We start from the raw sequence: 18,966 nt of genomic DNA, 5'->3' as shown, positions 1-18,966 counted from the left end.
TATCGATGTAGATACAATCAGCACCATACACAGCTTTCAATCTTACATGGATTTCGATTAGAAGCATGATTTCTGCAGTTAGAAACTTCACTACAGCACAAAGTTGCTACAGCACAATATTTCCCATACACGGACATAGTTATGTTATACACCACCACATTATACACTGCAATTTGGAGCCCTCTAGCAGCAGAAGGTTGCAACTGCTGCCAGTGAGTGGGAAAGTTGAGCAAGTAATACACATGAATGTAATAGCTCAACCGATACTGAGAACAGAATAAAAAATTCGGAGGCATTACTTTTCAGCACGCTGTCAGATATGAAAAGATTGTTAAAGTGCTTAAATCATTTATCTTCTTCTTTCTTAAAGTGGTAGACATTTGCTTGCCTCATCATCTTGTTCAGGGCTTCTATTGTCTATGGTTAGTTTCTGTTTTATCATACAGTGCATGCTTTCATAATTTTTTCTTTGGTGTCCTTGGTGAAATTTGTTTTATGGGTTTCTGAGCCTAAGTGTGCTTTGCTTTGCTAATGTTTTAGATTAACTATGTATTAGTAATCATCAAGTATTTTGTATTAAAATACAGTTTTCAATTAACATTCATAAAGTTGAGTGCTGTGACTTTTGAAATGGCAGCTAGCCAAGGCGTTGAGTTATGTGTTTTGTGCTTGTCTTTTTAGATTAAGATAAGGATATTACTACAGCGGGAATGAGGACCAATGAATTACATGGAACTGCCTATGATAATATTCTGTTTGTTATAAATGTGGCAAATAATAGGCAACTAATGAGCCTACTTGGAGATAAGTTGTGGGTATTTCATTTTGGCACAGCATGCCAATATTATTTTATTGTATCTGTACTGCTAATATTGTTGAGTGTTTTATTCTGTTAAAGTTGCATTGTTTTATCAGTATGACAAATAGTAGGGAGCTTGAGGGCCAACTTGATGATTACATACATACCATTGGTTGTGGCTGAAACTGGTAATTGTCAGGATCAGAGAAATGACATGGAAAGACTAGGCCCCTTTAAGTAACATCATTTATCCTTGAATGACAACTTTTATTTTTATATATTTTTTTGGTAACAACTCCTCCTATTTGAAAAATGGGTAAAAAAATTCGAGTTAATTTACCCGTACAGGTGCTCAAAATGGTGAGTGAGACAGTTGTTAAATTACAATAATAATATTCTCAAACAAACTTAAGAAATAAGATCTTAACAATATTGGCCTTTAAAAAAAATTAAATTAAACAATTGTAAATAAACCAGCCAGTTGAAATCATTGAAACATTTCCAGATAAATTTCTTTGAGTGAAATGAAGTCCAAGACATTAGGTGGACCCCCAAACAATAAATATCAAGAAAGATAACAAAGGGGTTACCTAAAAGGTTTACACAAAAATATTACAATGAAACTTAGAACAAGAATACAATATGTATTAAGCATTAAAGAAAAATTTCCTGAGTGAAACCAGTTAATCAAAGGCCTCTTGGCTGACAGCAAAATTTCATGCAGCAAGAAGCCACCAACACCGAACACCCTTCCAGCAACTTAGTAAGTGCTTTTAACAAACAAGAAAGATAAGTGTCTAACCGGACTATACTACAAGTAAAGTTATGTTTTAACCACAATTGCAGTTATAAAGTATTTCCAATAAGTTGATACACGAAGGGAAATAAGTTTTGCTAACAGAACTACAGAAAGGGAGCTGTAATTTATTCCAGGAAAAAATATAATAAACAATTTGCTAGGGTCTTACTGTTAGCTGGAACTCACAATATGCTTAAAAGGGCTGGGTAATAGTAATACCAGAGAGCACACCAGCTTCTAAAGCATCATGGAAACAAACATGAAAACTTAGAACAACTGGTTCTCTTGCATCAAAAAAAAAAAAAAAAAGAAGAAGAAGAAAAGAAAACTAGATAAGATGTAGGCCCTTGATATAGCCACGTGTGACAACTGGTCACATTTCATAACAATAACAACATTAACCATGCCAAATTTTTTGAGAGAGAATGCTGGCCAGTAGATTAAGACAAGTTACTTCAAAATCACACAGAGCAAGCAGGTTAACACCTCATTCTTAAAATCTCAGAGCCAAGTAACAAGCTGTGCATGATGACTCAATGAACATAAACATGAACATCTGTCCAAGCAGCTTGCGGAGCTGGAAATCGGTGCATGGAGCTGAAGAACTAGTTGCGCACAACATATGTGAAGTAGACATTTTCCTCCTAGAAGGAGAGTGAATGATGACCTGTAAAAGATGTCTTGTCAATCCACACCATTTGTGTGTTGCTCCAAGCACTCCTGCTGCTGCTACTGCCACTACTGCCACTCCAGCTCCAGACTGTGCAAAAAAAAAAATCCCATCAACTGCCAGCCTGCCAGCACTGCACTCTGTGGAGGCCTCTCTCTCTCTCTCTCTCTCTCTCTCTCTCTCTCTCTCTCTCTCTCTCTCTCTCTAGACATGACGTGACTGTAGTGGCCACTTTTGAAGACTAGGAGAGGCAGCAATAACTGCAGAAGGGCCCCCTGGAGATATGCAAGCTAAACGTTATTGATATTGAAATCAGCCACCATGCTCAGTGGTACACAGTGGGAATAGTACTTTGCCATACCTTGTGATGATTGTAATATCACAGCAGACGAATATGGAATATTGTGTTTTCTAAAAAAAAGGCAGAGTAGTCAGCTGATGGCCTTAATAACATGACATTGCGAATTATTGAGCAGCAGTTCTTTGCAATAACACCCGTGAGCTTTAAGTGTATCTAGTGTTATGATTGATGTTCATTTTAACATTAACCAAATGTGCATAATCCCTTCTTTGTATCCTCAATGAGAAGATGGCAACGGCAATATAAGTGAATATTTAGAATCGCGAGATGAGCAGTTACTGGCATAACATAATGTGATTGTCCCTCTTTTGTTTGGACTGTGTTGGTATGTGCATGGTATTGTGGGTTTAGGTTTTAAAATCTAGAATTACAGTGTTACTTGGTGTCTTGTATAATGGCGTGTGACCTTTAGTGGTTACGAATTCTGCCGTCACATGTGCTGGTGTGACAGATTTCTGTATTAATGAAACAGACATATTTATACATTTAATTTTGACGATAGTTAACAGAGAATGATGTTACAAAATTAACCTGAAATGTTTGGACAACTGCCGGCCGAAGTGGCCGTGCGGTTAAAGGCGCTGCAGTCTGGAACCGCAAGACCGCTACGATCGCAGGTTCGAATCCTGCCTCGGGCATGGATGTTTGTTATGTCCTTAGGTTAGTTAGGTTTAACTAGTTCTAAGTTCTAGGGGACTAATGACCTCAGCAGTTGAGTCCCATAGTGCTCAGAGCCATTTGAACCATTTTTGTTTGGACAACTGCACCCACAGTGGGGAGCTAATGTAATGGGATGACTTTGGTACTGTTATGTATATATCTGAGTGGTATCTGTTTTGTTGGATTTGTCAACAAAATAGACACCACTCAAATATGTTCATTTCCGTAAGAGCACAACAGCTCATTGACACATGTTTCAGCACGGATGCACTATCGTCTGAACTCCTGCGGGAATCAATAATTTGCAGATAGGGGGTTTAATGGATGAGGGATGTTGCATTGCAGCATGTGATAAATTGGAAACTTGAGTCCGTCAGGAGCTGTGTCTGGATGACCAAATCAGTTACAGCAAATGCTCATCAGAAGCAGTAAATCCGCCTTAAAGTCTCAGTGTGATACAAATTTTCGAGTTCCACCATTACATTACCACAATGCCCTGTGCAGCTGGAAGTCACGAATTCCCTCGTATCCCTTCCCCTCCTGTTTTCTCAGCCTGTACCACATGGTTACATTATGGCAGCAATAGTTATAAGAGAAAAAGTTTTAATAAAATACTTAAGAAATGATAAAGTTTGTTCCTTTTGCTTAGCAATAAGATGTAATGTAATGATGTACTATTTTGTGGTAGTACCTGTGAACACATTACATTGTGACTGTCACAAGCCACTGGTCATGGATGTTGCATGTGCATATATGGCAGGAAATTAGCGACAGTTATTGATTTCTTGTAAACTCGTTTGTAGTAGATGCATTCTGCATCTAATAGATACTCTGCAATCCACCGTAGGGCATGTGGCAGAGGGTATCTTGTGGCACTACTCATCCTGTCCTTACCTGTCCCACTCACAAATACAGAGAGAGAGAAAAATGGTTGTCTGTATGCCTCCATATGAGCCCTAATTTCTCGTATCTTATCTTCATGATACTTACGAGCAATGTATGTTGGCAGTTGTAGAATCGTTCTGCAGTGAGCTTCAAATGCCAATTTTCTAAATTTTCTCAATAGTGTCCCTTGAAAAGAATGTCGCCTTCCCTCCAGGGATTCCCATTTGAGTTCCCAAGGTATCTCCGTAACATGTGTTGTTTGACCCTACCAGTAACAAATCTAGCAGCCTGCCTCTGAGTTGCCTCGGTGTCTTCCTTCAATCTGACTTGATAAGAGATCCCAAACAGTTGAGCAATACTCAAGAATAGTTTACACTAGCATCCTATATCTGGTTTCCTTTACAGGCGAACTACACTTTCCTAGAATTCTCCCAAGAAACTGAAGCTGACCTTCACATGCCCAGATATGTAAATGATGTGACTGTGTGAAGCAGGACACTACTAACGCTGTATCCAAACATTATGGGTTTGCTTTTCCCTACTCATTTGCATTAACTTACATTTTCGTACATTTAGACGTAGCTGACATTCATCACACCAATTAGAAATATTGTCTAAGTCATCTTGTATTCTCTTGCAGTCACTCATCTTCAACACCTTACCATATACCCTGGCACCATCAACAAGCAATTGTAGACTGCTGCCTACCACGTCTGCCAAATCATCTGTGTATGTAGAGAATAATAGCAGTTATATCACACTTCCCTGGTGCACTCCTGACAGTAGCCTTGTCTCAGACGAACACTTGCCGTCAAGAACAACATATTGATTTCTATTACTGAAGAAGTATTTGAGACACTCACATATCTGTGAACCTATTCTCTGTGCTCATACCTTCTTTAACAGCCTTCATTGGGTCACCGTCTCAACTGATCTCCAGAAATCCAGAATTATGGAATCTGCCTGTTGGCTCTCATCCATAGTTCACAGTATGTTGTTGTTGTTGTTGTTGTTGTTGTTGTGGTCTTCAGTCCTGAGACTGGTTTGATGCAGCTCTCCATGCTACTCTATCCTGTGCAAGCTTCTTCATCTCCCAGTACCTCCTGCAACCTACATCCTTTTGAATCTGCTTAGTGTATTCATCTCTTGGTCTCCCTCTACGATTTTTACACTCCACGCTGCCCTCCAATACTAAATTGGTGATCCCTTGATGCCTCAACACATGTCCTACCAACTGATCCCTTCTTCTAGTCAAGTTGTGCCACAAACTTCTCTTCTCCCCAATCCTATTCAATACTTCCTCATTAGTTATGTGATCTACCCATCTAATCTTCAGCATTCTTCTGTAGCACCACATTTCAAAAGCTTCTATTCTCGTCTTGTCCAAATTATTTATCGTCCATGTTGCACTTCCATACATGGCTACACTCCATACAAATACTTTCACAAATGACTTCCTGACACTTAAATCTATACTCGATGTTAACAAATTTCTCTTCTTCAGAAACACTTTCCTTGCCATTGACAGTCTACATTTTATATCCTCTCTACTTCGGCCATCATCAGTTATTTTGCTCCCCAAATAGCAAAACTCCCTTACTACTTTAAGTGTCTCATTTCCTAATCTAATTCCCTCAGCATCACCTGACTTACTTCGACTACATTCCATTATCCTCGTTTTGCTTTTGTTGATGTTCATCTTATACCCTCCTTTCAAGACACTATCCATTCCATTCAACTGCTCTTCCAAGTCCTTTGCTGTCTGTGACAGAATTACAATGTCATCGGCGAACCTCAAAGTTTTTATTTCTTCTCCATGGATTTTAATACCTACTCCGAATTTTTCTTTTGTTTCCTTCACTGCTTGCTCAATATACAGATTGAATAACATCGGGGAGAGACTACAACCCTGTCTCACTCCCCTCCCAACCACTGCTTCCCTTTCATGTCCCTCGACTCTTATAACTGCCATCTGGTTTCTGTACAAATTGGCACAGTATATGGCGTGAGAAAAGGGCAAGCTGAGTTACACATAAGCGATACTTTCTAAAACCTCCCTAATTCGTGGACAAAAGGTTCTCTGTCTCAAGAAAATTTATTATATTCAAACTGAGAATGTGTTCAAGGATTCTGCAGCAAACTGGTGTTAGGGATAAACTGCGCTGTTTAAAAACTGATTTGGCATGAATCATCTGAAAACTGAACACAAGCCAAAAAAATGCTTCAAGCTCTTTTTCCGTGCTAGGATAAGGAAAATTCTTTATAGTTTTGGTTTTATTCATGTCTGGTGTTTTTTCTGTGGAAGTAATAATGTGGCCTAGAAATTTGATTTTGTCCCTAACATATGTTGACCTTTGTTGGTTTTGCTGTAACCCCTGCTTCAGAAAATTTGTGGAATGGTCTTTCCATGAAACCCATATGCTTTCCCATGTAGGGTTCACTGTTAATAGATCATCAACATATAAAGTGACTCTGTCCAGTAATTCAGGCCCTAAAACTGTATCTAAGGCAGTAATAAATATCCCTGAACACTTAGTCTGAAGGATATTACACAAAATTGATAACTCCTTCCTCCAAAAATGAAAGCAGTTTATTTTCTGGATTCTTTGGATAGGCTGACCTGTCAGTACGAACATCTCAAATCCATGCTGGCAAGATACTTAACTTTGTGGAACCTCTGCAACTGTTCATCTAAATTTTTTGGTCTAGTTCTTTCGGGAATAATAATTTTTGTTGTGGCTCTAGCATCTAAAACTGGGCAAATGTTTCCACTGGGCTTTGTCATAGAGTGTTATAGTATGGTGGCATCAAGGGCTCTATTATTCTCCAAAATCATTAATGACTGCAGCTCCCCATGGGCCATAAGATGGTGTATGTATTCTGACACTAAATATCATGAGGGCAAAGTTTCATTTTATATTCATATGTGTTAACAATACCAGGTTCCTTTCCAAGTACATGTACATACTTCGATAGTAATTCTTTTTATTCTATCTGTTGCAATGGGCTTATAGTAGTGGACTTGGTGATCTTGTCTCTTGCTTGATTTTCAGTATTATCAATTTGACTAATTTGTAATTGTGTACCACTAGTGTATGTTGTCTTAAGACTCTGTAACTCTGTACCTTTAGGCCCTGGCAGTACTTACCAGCCATGCTCTATCTTTGTTTTTAGTAAGTCAATTACAATCCATTGGCTATTGATGTTCAGAAAGTGGTTACCTGAAGAATAGTTGAGCACTGTGCCCTTCTCTTTTAGGAAATCAATGCCAAAAATACATTCTACTACTAAACAACGTACTATTATAGATAGGCATATTGTAACTCCATTTCCTATTTCAGGTTCCACCTACATTTATATTTTGACATTTCTTGACTTAATGCCAATAGTTCCAGTGTTCTTACAATTTTGTACAGGAAATTTGGGCGCTTTTGTGACCTCATGAATCTTGTTAAATAATTTAGAGGACATGATATTCATCACAGCAGTTGTCTAAAACAGTCATAGTTGGTACCTTCCCTTCAATAGCATGTACAGTTACTGGAGCAATTTCTTCTCTACGATCATGGCATTTGTAAGGTCAGCAGTTCATTATTTCCTAATGACTATGTCATCATTGTAATGTATTTATGTTTACTGGATTACCCGTTTTGCCCCAGACCAGCCCTCAGCTTCCTGTTTGTGGTCACATTTAGCTTATTATATTAAATGTTGTGGAGTATGGCTCTTCTGTCACCTGAACAATGCATACAGCAGGTACCATTTTCTCTCTGCTGTGACAACATACCCACACCCTGTCATCGGACCGCCACATTGTGTACTGTGATTCGTCACTCCACAAAATGTTTCCCCACTGTTCAATCGTCCAATGTTTACACTCCTTACACCAAGTGAGGCGTTTTTTGGCATTTACCAACATGGTGTGTGGATTATGAGCAGCTGCTCGACCATGAAATCCAAGTTTTCTCACCACCCTCCTAACTGTCATACTACTCACAGTGGATCCTGATGCAGTTTGGAATTCCTGTGTGATGGTCTGGATAGATACCTGCCTACTACACATTACGACCTTCTTCAACTGCTGGCGATCTCTGTCAGCCAACAGACAAGGTCGGCCTGTAAACTTTTGTGCTGTACATGTCCCTTCTCATTTCCACTTCACTATCACATTAGAAACAGTGGACCTAGGGATGTTTAGGAGTGTGGAAATCTCGCGTACAGACATATGACACAAGTGACCCCAGTCACCTGATCACATTCGGAGTCCGTAAGTTCCGCAGAGTGCCCCATTCTGCTCTCTAACGATGTCTAATGACTCCTGAGGTTGCTGATATGGAGTACCTGGCAGTAGGTGGCAGCACAATGCACCTAATATGAAAAACGTTTTTGGAGGGAGGGTGTCCAAGTACTTTTGATCTCATTAATTAGATGAAACATTCAGATACAATTTTCAAATAATAGTAGTAAAAGGAGTGAATTATTTGACCACAAAACTAGTTTAACCTCAATATGCATAATTTTTATACCAATCTACGAAAATAAAATCATGCAGTATCTTTCAGGCTGACAACATGAAAACAAAACATTAGGTAAGCAAAGTTTTACCTCAGTACATTGTTTTTTATGAGACTTAAGATGAATGAAAATTAAGCATGGGTATGTTTTAATTTCACAGATATATTATTTGCTATAAACTCAAAATGATCCAATTCCTGACATTATGAACACAGTGATTTGTTATGAAGCCAATATTCAAGCAATAAAGATTTTCACCCAGCAAATGGAATAATAATTTCTCATTAGTCATGGATCCTTCCTTTGTCAAAGTGTAAAATGGTTTGTGTGTGCCACTGAATGAAGAAGAAACTTCTCATTGTGCACTATTTTATTGTTTTATGTACACCCAAATTGCCTCAGAGTAGGGAGTCATTCTTTGTCGTGCTAAGTGAATAACGAAAAATGGAGGTAGCGGACCATTTATCAGCACAGCTTTAAAACATTGCTTTAAATAGACTGTCCTGTACACATGAGTCTCACATGTTAAAATAGTAAATTAAGCCAAGTACATTTGATGGTATCTTGATTGTAATTAATATTGTATTCATTGTTTGGATCTGATTAGTTTTGCAGATATGTTGTCCAAGTTTTACTTAAGGTATGCATTTGAGCTAGTTCACATATCAGAAAATGTAGTAATATCAGAAGGGACCTCATTTACCTTTGGGCATAATGGTGACCAGCATTATATGGAACAAGTTGCTGTAGGACTTGGTGGAACTAATAATCAAGTTTTATTCAGTGTAATGTGACACTACTTCTAATGCTATAATCAGAATATAATGCAGTAATAATGTCCAATTTTAATTAGCTTCTGGGTTAAATGTACGAACCGATCAGCAGTTTACATTACTAATTGAAATTACACAACAAAAAATACATCAAGATTTTGTAATAAACTATGGTGTGCTGAGCCGAAAACTATTGGAACTGTTTATTTTCTTTTGAAGGCTAATACCTGCGCTAATTTTCAGCCAAATTCTATGTTGAACCCTTTATAACCACCCACTTACATTTAAATATTTCTATGGACTTCCATAAGATATATGCAGGTTTTCTTTGTGTAGCATTTGTTTCACAGTCCACTATTGTGTGAAAGTTTGTGTTCACTGCTCCACAACTAAAGGTGGTATCATTTATAATAGTCTAAGCCAGTGTTTCCCAACCTGGTGGTAGTTACCCCCTGTGGGGTAAAGTGGAATTGTCTGAGGCATAAAATCCAAATGATTCGAGTCTGTTTCAGTCACAAAACTAAATTATTTTTAAAAGATCATTACTATTATCACAGTTTTTGTAAGACTTTAATATTAATTATACAAGTAGTCAGTAATTACTTTTCTCAGTTAGTAGCATTAATGTGATGGAGGTTACAGGTTCCTCACAGTCACCCACTACATACATACATAGTGCTTTGTCCCATAAATCACTGATGATATGAATGAGACACATATGTAACAAATGCTAAATATCTCAAGAAAATTTCTTCTCCAAATTGTAGTTCAGAAATTGCTTTATTACTCACTCTGAAACAGATAAATGAATTAATTGGCAGTACAACACAGCAGTAACTACATAAGGCCTACTATAGTGCTACACACAGTATTCTTCTTCTTCTTCTTCTTCTTATTATTATTATTACTGTTATTATTAGTCGATGTTATCAGACACAAAGTATTAACAGCCTGAAGTCTGCCAGTTCACAAGTAAGGAATGCAGAAATCAAGTGATTTACAAACAGTAAGTGTAGAGCACACATATTAACTTGGTTTATTTTAAATGGGGTTGTGGTTTGCACGTCAAATAAGTGCCACAATGGAGAAGAGTAATGCAGGGGAAGTATGTTTTGTAACAAGTGTCTACTCTCACTGTGTATAGTTAGCTTTCTTATTTGGGGAGGAGTTGTGAGTAGCATTTGCGATGCACCACGAATTCCTTCATCGTTCTCTCTCTCTCTCTCTCTCTCTCTCTCTCTCTCTCTCTCTCTCTCTCTCTCACACACACACACACACACACACACACACACACAGACGCAAAATATCATTCATCTTTCATCATTTTAAAAATAAAAGTATTCCAAGAAAAGTCTTTCGTTCTACAGTTTAGTTGGGTGCTGAAGTTGGTGATATTGTGGGGGTAGGGAGAGGGAGGAGGGCAGGGTTACTAGATAATGTCTAATTGCATTCAGGGGTACTTGTCTAAGAAAGGTTGGGAACCACTGATCTAAGCAAAGTCGCTCATCTGTTTTTGTGACCAGTGTATTCTCTGTGGTAGGATGCAAATGAAAATACACTTACTGTGTCTTATTATATCAGTGAGGAACAACAAAAGGAATATTGGAACTTAAATATCTTCCACGAACAGGGCATCCAGTGAAGTAGTCACTGATTTCAAAGTTAAGTATTTCAAAAAATAAGAACGTTTGAGAAGTGCAACAAAAGGTATGTTTATTCTGAAAGCTGTAAGAATTTTATATGTAAGTTTCTGAATAGTTCAGTAAGCTGCTAACAGATGGCAGTGTACACTGTGTAGCTTGTACAGTATCAGTGTGCATAATTAAACTTGTTTCACAGTCTGTAGTCTCTCAAGTGAAGTGGATTCAGATGCTGCAAAGATCGCAGATTCAGGCTCGCCCTGTGTAGTGGGATGGTTCTGGGTTACAGTATATTTCAATGTGACCCACAAAAAATAGTTACAAGGAGTCAGAGTGGGTGAATGTGGAGGCCAATCCACACCTGCGAAAGTAAATTTGCAATCGTCCAAAGTATTGATCAAGAAAGCCACCTAATTGGTGAGATGTAATGTGGCCCAATCTTGCTCCAACCACTTGATGCCACGTCAATCAGCAACCATTAGCTGTGTGACAAATGGTTGCAAAATTGCAGCAATAGGGCCAATATTGCCTCTGGTGCGTACCCAGACAGTAACTTTGGGTGAATGTAATAGATTCGCTTCACACGAATGGAGATTTTCAGAGCCCCAAAATTGACAGCTTTTTTTTTTTTTTTTTTTTTTTTAATTGACAACTCCTTTCCAGTGCCAGTGTGCTTCATCTGTAAACCAGGTGCAGCCAATATCAAATTCTTCATTATCAATCATTGCGAGAATCTGTTTTTCAAAGTCAGTGCATACACTGTGGTTTGATGGGTTTTGATTTTGAATGGAAACATATGTATGCTCTGCCTCGGTATTTTCTGCATGCTGGAAACTTCAAAACAGTCTCTGCTGCAATTCTTCGGATGCATTGTCTTGGATTTTTCTGAATAATTCCAGAAACCGTGGCGACACTTTCAGGAGTTGATCTGGGGCCAACGTTCCCCAGTAGACCATCAGCTACACTGCCTGTCCATTGGAATTTGGCAAAGAGCTTGCAAATGGTTTTCGCATCAGATCGCTATGGAATATTAAATCGTGCTCAAAAACTGCGCCTCTCTGCCACAGGACTGTGTTCTAATCTGTGGTATTCCAATACCAAAAAAAAAACGATGTTCAGTGGAATTCATGATTTTGTCATCTTCCTTCAGTACACGAGCCTCCTTTTACATTTCAGTGGTGGAACTGGTCGCTCTGAGCTGCAGCAAATGATTTATGGGCAGTAAGTACTGCGATTACAATGCCATCGAATACCAGCTATTCTATTTAGGATATTTTTTTATAATTTCTGTATAAAGTTCTTACAACTTTCGCAGTAATCATACTGTTTGTTGCACTCATCGAGGGACTCCTTCGCTGGACAGCCTGTATGTTAGGTGGCTTGCAGAGTATAGATGTTGACGTAGGAATTCCCGTAGTGTACCTTAAAGTTCTATGGCCCTAATCAGTTAATTTGCTGCGTCTACAGTCGTAATGACTGTTGTTCATGTTATCCTGACCAATTTACAACCTTTTGGGTCCTAAAGTAATGCCTTCAATGAACTCATTTCTCTCTGTGGCCTGTTGAAATGGATTTAAAAATTATGTAAACTCAAGACAGTGTGCTCCTGCTTTATAACATGTTTTGGAGGGACGTTTTATACTTTTGTCTACATAACATTTGATAACAGTTTTTCGTTTCCATAGTTGAATTATTACAATACCTTCTGACAGAGTTTTCTCTACTTTTCTGCAGTACTATCCCTGTTGACATGGAGGACAACAAGATCAGTGATGGCAGTGGCAGATTGGTTACCAACGTCACACTGTCTAGAGGAACATGCAACAGGATACAACGCACTAGCCTGCAGGAAACATCTTGTTTGAATGAGTTTGTTATTAGGCATCTAAGGCAAAGATGTGACATCTACAGTAAGACGTTTTCACGGTTGCAGGACTTGAAGGAGGACACAGATGTGGACAGATGTGAATTTCTGCTTTCCTGCAACTTGTGTCACAAAGCATTCACAAGTAGTAGTAGTCTGAATAAACACTTTAGAGTGCACACTGGCAAAAATCCATACAAGTGCAGCATTTGCAACAAAACATTCGTACAATATCATAAACTGAAGCAGCATTTACTGGTGCATACTGGCGAACGCCCATACGTTTGTGGTGTGTGCAACAAGCCATTCGGCCAAAAAAATAAACTGAAGCAGCATTCACAGGTACACACAGGCGAACGTCCCTACATCTGTGAAGTGTGTCAGAAGAGATTCAGGTGCAACAGCCACCTGAAGGAACACCTGCGACAGCACACTGGGGAAAGACCATACAGTTGCAACATTTGTCAGAAGAAATTCACTTGTAAAGGTAACATGAGAAAACACGTACTTACGCATGACAAAACAACCATATACACTTGATGTGTTTCCAAAGGCACTGACAATGAGCTGTATGCTGGAGAAGATTTCAATTTTGCGTGCAGGACACTTAACCACAGCTTGTAAGTACACTCTACAGCTGTTTATATGACTGATGTATTAAGTTGAAGAGAAGAATTGACTTAAAAATGCAAGAGTAAACTTGTATCTAGCATGATTTCTATTTCTTTGTCTTTCCTGTAGGCTAACAATGGGTTGTGATAAAGTTTAATTACCCTGTTTACAATTAAAATTATGTAATTAATATGACCTTTGTCTCCGCATGAAAAATACCTACAGTTCTGGTACACATTGAAATCTTTGCACCACATTGCAGTTGTACGCTGCTAGACCAACCAAAACAAGATGGAGCCGTTCATCTTCACTTTATCAATAGGCTGTGTCATTTTGTAATCATTCCTCTCATGGATTTTAATGCATGTCAGAATTGCAGATGCAGACGTGCAAAAATACTCATTATCAGACTTTAGTTTCTCTGTGTAATATTTAAAATTTTATAATCACTCATTAGTTGGGCTGGAATGCTTTCTACAGGGACAACTTCTGTGGCACACTAATGCATGCATAATATAGAAACTGATACATCAATGTAATCACAAGCGCTATAAGTCTAAGACTACTTGAATCATGGGGATTGCTGAGGTATCACAGGTAAAATTCTGGAGCGTTTTGTGATCCTGCACAATATCTGATTACAGGATGGAAGCTGTAATGCAAAACAATGTCTTATTGAATCAGTTGTGACAGATACAAAGGTAATGAGAGAAGTCTGTCATCAACTGCTATTGTCTTACCTTAGAATGCTTGGTATGACTATAATTATGTTTTTCAAGTACTTGAAAGTTATGCCACTAATTTTGTTGTAATTGAACAATGATTTTTCTTCAGTGTGAAACATGGACATTCATATTGAAGTTTCCGTGAACTACACTGCTAGGAGAAAATAGTAGACCTGGAAAGATGACATCAGTTTTGATCCAGTGATGGTATATGCCACCTGAGGGTGTACTAATAATGGTTCAGTGTCGTCCTCCAACAGATAGTGTAGTGGCATAGCTACCAGTGTGCCATCTCCTCCACCCTTTAATAGGGAATGCTCACTGCTGGAAGGCTCAGTGTGGAGCAAAGGTGTGAAGCAAATAGGCAAGTATGCTGTGGAGATTGACTGGTGCTGCCTGCAGCCAACTGAGTGAGTTTGGAAGCTGTCCAGTTGTGGCCTTCCATGTGACAGGATGGTCCTTTCAGAGACTTACCACACAAGGAGGGCGTGCTGCATCAGCTGTGCAAAGATTCTGTTATGCAAAGATTCTGCCACCAGTGGACATGTGAACAGTCTCACACCCATAGACAAGGTTCTGGACATCCACACAGCACAGATGCCCACCAGGATCGCCATATTGTAAGGGCAGCAGTGGCGGATCATACAGCTACCACACTACAGGTAAGAGGGCTTGTGAGTGCAGGTGTGTCGACATGAAATGTTGCAAACCAGTTATTAGCACTGGGACTACAGGCATTCTTACCTCTAGTGTGTCTTGTCTTCCATTCGTGCCATATCATCGACTTGTACAGCTCAACTGGTGCTGTTAGAGGATCAGTTGGAAGATAGAATGGCATGGCATGGTCTTCAGTGATGAAAGCAGATTTGGCTTGCATGCAGGTGGTGGTCATTTGCATGTACGATGTACCTGGTGAGCGCTGCCTTGTAGAGAGCATTCATCCAAGTCACACTGACCCCAGCCCAGGCCTTACGGTTTGGGGTACAATAAGCTACAACTCCTGTACAGCTTTGCTGTTTCTGGAGAGGACTCTAATCAACACTTGGTATGTGCAGAATGATTTTAGACACATTCTTTTGCTGTTATTGCAACAGAAATGTGATGTGTTGTTACAGCAGGATAATGTTCGCCCATATACTGCCTGTGAAACCGCTCTGCAAGACATGCAGCAACTTTGCTGGTCAGCGCAATCTCCAGACATGTGTGCACTCAAGTGTGTGAGGAACATGAAGGTATAAAAAGTGACTCTTATAATTTGTCAGCTAACAACTTTTACAGAACTACGTAAACAAGTAGAGCGAGTGATGCATAACATATCTCAGGACAGTATTCATCATCTGTGTTACAGAACTATGTAGTAGAGTGGGTGATGCATAACATATCCCAGGACAGTATTCATCATTAGTGTGATCAACTGGATGCCAGAGCCGGCGTGTGCATTACCACCACGTGCTAATATGGATGTCGCAGCATGAGTGGGTACCTGGTACCTCAGAACTGTTTGTGCTGTTGATCTGTAAATTTAATCATTTCATCTACTCCATATGCACTGTTGGAACAATAAATCTTGAGTGAACTGGAAACCTCTAAAAGAGCACACTAATTTCTTTCCAGGAGTGTATAAATGTTCAGCTCCATATCCCAATCGTTGATTAATTAAGACCACCTATCAAAATCAAACACTTTTCCAAAATAGGAATTATAAGGTTCTAAATGATTGACATGAGGATTATTGATGAGATGTCCAGCCAGCAAGCATATGAGAGAGAGAGAGAGATAGAGAGAGAGAGCGAGAGAGAGAGAAATTTCACTCTGAATACTACAGCTGTGTCTTATCTGTGAGTTCACACAACAGCTTGATGTTTTATCTCTCCCTGTACTGCATTATTAGGCTGTATAATAGGTGTTACAGACTATATCTACCATACGTAAATAACCCGGTCGTGTCTAAATGTGACACTCACAACTAGGTGCAAGACATTTCTTGCATGTCAGACCACTGCATTGTATTAATAGATGTAAACATTGCAGAGTCTACATTAGGTAATGGGTTGAAATGGTCTGCAATATTTCCTCATTGTATATTTGAGACACAGATACTAAATATATGCATAGCGTATGGCCAATGCTACTAATTAAATGTAATGCCTTACAGCTGTAAAGAAATTGAGCAAATTTACTTATCTGTTTGGGCTCTCATATTGCCCTGAATTAAGACAGCATATATATCCAGCAGAGAGGATCATGTCGTAAACCCCAAAACATAGGCATCTTAAGTGTAAAATGAGAAATGTGTAGCTCTAAACAGGCAGCAGTACACTAAGGTTAGTGAATCAAGTGATATGGTCTCTTTGTCTTGCTCTGATTCAACCATTCGTTAGCTTATCTAACCCAGTGGCACTTCCACCCCCCCCCCCCCCCCCTCTCTCTCTCTCTCTCTCTCTCTCTCTCTCTCTCTCTCTCTCTCTCCCCCCCCCCCCCTCCCCCCCTTCTTCTTCTGTGTGCCCCCAGTAGCTGCGTGGTCAGCTCGACAGAATGTCAATCCTAAGGACCCGGGTTCGATTCCCGACTGGGTCGGAGATTTGCTCCGCTCAGGGACTGGGTGTTGTGTTGTCGTAATCATCATCATTTCATCCCCATTGACGCACAAGTCGCCGAAGTGGCGTCAAATCGAAAGACTTGCACCCGGCACATGGTCTACGTGACTGGAGGCCCTAGTCACACGACATTTCATTTCTTCTAGTTCTTCTTTTTTCTTCATTGAAAGTCTGAGTAACATGTATTAGTTGTGAGACTCACTTTGAATTTGTGCTTGACATTGTGAAATAAGTGTAAAGCTAAACACAAGGTGATGTCGTGCATCCTGGTCACAAAACCACTCCAAACAAAGGCCTTCTGTGTTGTGGTGCTAAATGGAAGCCTACACATGGGATGCTAATTCTCTTGTAAGGCTATTGTTAGTCTCTGTTAAATGTCAGAGGATGAGACTGAATGTTGAGGGAGTTCATTACTTATTCTTGGATTGCAGCTACAGATGTGAAGGGGTTACAGTGTGCTTGGTGCACAATACAGCAATTCTCCTTTGTGGTGATCAGACATGGTTGACCGGAAACCCTGCTCTTGCATTCCCATGCAGTCCAGTAACAGACCACTGTCACACCTGAAGGGTCCAAAAATCATAATTCGACCAGCCGACCATATGGAGGCTCACAATGAGTCCCCTTCCGCACTGTCAGGTGCCGATAATGCTGTCTCGCACAAGTATGCAGCATCTCTGTGTTCTTTACAGTGATCACTCAACATCTAACACTGTTCTCGTGCCATGTATACACTAGCAGCCATAGTAACAATACTGAGCATGAACATCACTTGCCACCAAGAAATTCAGTCCTAGTCATTTATGAAATCCTTTCAAGTCTAATCTCATTATTTTTGGCCTGGATGCAAGACATTGTTGCTGCCCACATTTTGGAGCCGTGTGCCAAAGATCTACATCTACATACATACTCTGCAAACCACGATGCAGTCCACAGCAGAGGGTACATCCCAATGTACCAGCATTTTCATATTCCATTCACATGTAGAGTGGGAAGAATAATTACTTAAATGCCACTGTGTGCACTGTAGTTAATGTAATCTTGCCCTTGCTAGCCTTAAAGGAGTGATATGTTGAGGGTTGTAGTATATTCCTCATAGTAGTAGGGCAGTGGGCAAACAAGATAACCTTCAAACGACCTTTGCTGTCACATTACAGATGAAGCAATTGTGCATATCATATTCTGCTACTGTCAGCATCAGTACTTTCTTATCTTCAAGGCCGTACTGGGAACCACATGCCATGATAAAGGAGGGAAGGGTATTGGACGAGAGGGCCCTCCCACCCCAACCACGTGCTTTGTTGCATCAATTTGCATGTACCATCCCCCATCCTGAGCGGTCCCACTCTGCAGACAGTGGCATGCTTGCTGTCAGTATGAAGCGCAGCACTGCTTTCATGCAGTTCACATACGTCGCTGACATCCACATCTCATACTCCTGCGCCCGTCGACGTCATTGCTGCATTCGACCAATATGTTCAGCACTTGGGTGTTTGTTACAACAACAAATTAATTTAAAGTACTTAAACAATCTTATGACATCACACGTGCATCACATCTGTGTAATGTAGACCTCCCTCCCCCCTACACACACACACACACACACACACACACACACAGTGGTTGTGACAACGTATTGCTGCCCAAACGATCGAACAATGTCGCACACTAGCATAATGTCCATAAGCAATACAGTGTTCAAAAGTACCCGAAGCCTCTGCTCTGTAGAAAGAAAGATACTTTGACAGTTAAGAAGAAATGACGTCAGAGCATATTCGAGTGGCACCAACTTCTGGAAACTAACAGGAAGTCAAATTCCGAAAAAATTAATAAACAAGCTGTAAATGGTTACACCAGAATTATGCTGCTGTATGGAATTGGAGCACTATGTTCTCCATTCTACCTCAGAACATGGGTATCCGTTACAACAACCAATTAATTTTATTTTGTCCATAAAAAATACACCTAAACGACCGGTGATGTCTCACATGGTACAACGCCACGTCAATGTTCATAAGGTATTTAGTGCCCAAGAGTCCCTGTAGTATTTATCGATTATTCGAGAC

At 39.7% G+C, this 18,966-nt stretch overlaps 1 protein-coding gene across 9 annotated transcripts in view; it reads left to right on the top strand.

Annotated features, from left to right (window-relative positions):
• LOC124550884 (zinc finger and SCAN domain-containing protein 12-like) overlaps window positions 1-13,681 on the top strand; it is a 124,132-nt gene extending 110,451 nt beyond the window's left edge. For 8 of the 9 annotated variants that reach the window (XM_047125650.1, XM_047125643.1, XM_047125642.1 and 5 more), the window contains one exon: window positions 12,837-13,681. In XM_047125650.1, coding sequence (XP_046981606.1) covers window positions 12,837-13,506 — 670 coding nt within the window. In that variant the 3' untranslated portion in view covers window positions 13,507-13,681. Of the gene's footprint in view, window positions 1-4,579; window positions 4,639-12,836 lie in introns of those variants that run through there. The other variant, XM_047125647.1, reaches the window with a different exon arrangement.
• The last annotated feature ends 5,285 nt before the right edge of the window (window positions 13,682-18,966 follow it).

Source organism: Schistocerca americana, chromosome 9, assembly GCF_021461395.2.
Source record: "Schistocerca americana isolate TAMUIC-IGC-003095 chromosome 9, iqSchAmer2.1, whole genome shotgun sequence".
NCBI classification, from domain to species: Eukaryota; Metazoa; Arthropoda; class Insecta; order Orthoptera; family Acrididae; genus Schistocerca; species Schistocerca americana.
The sequence above is the reverse complement of the archived record's forward strand: the minus strand, read 5'-3'. Positions and strand labels throughout refer to the sequence as shown.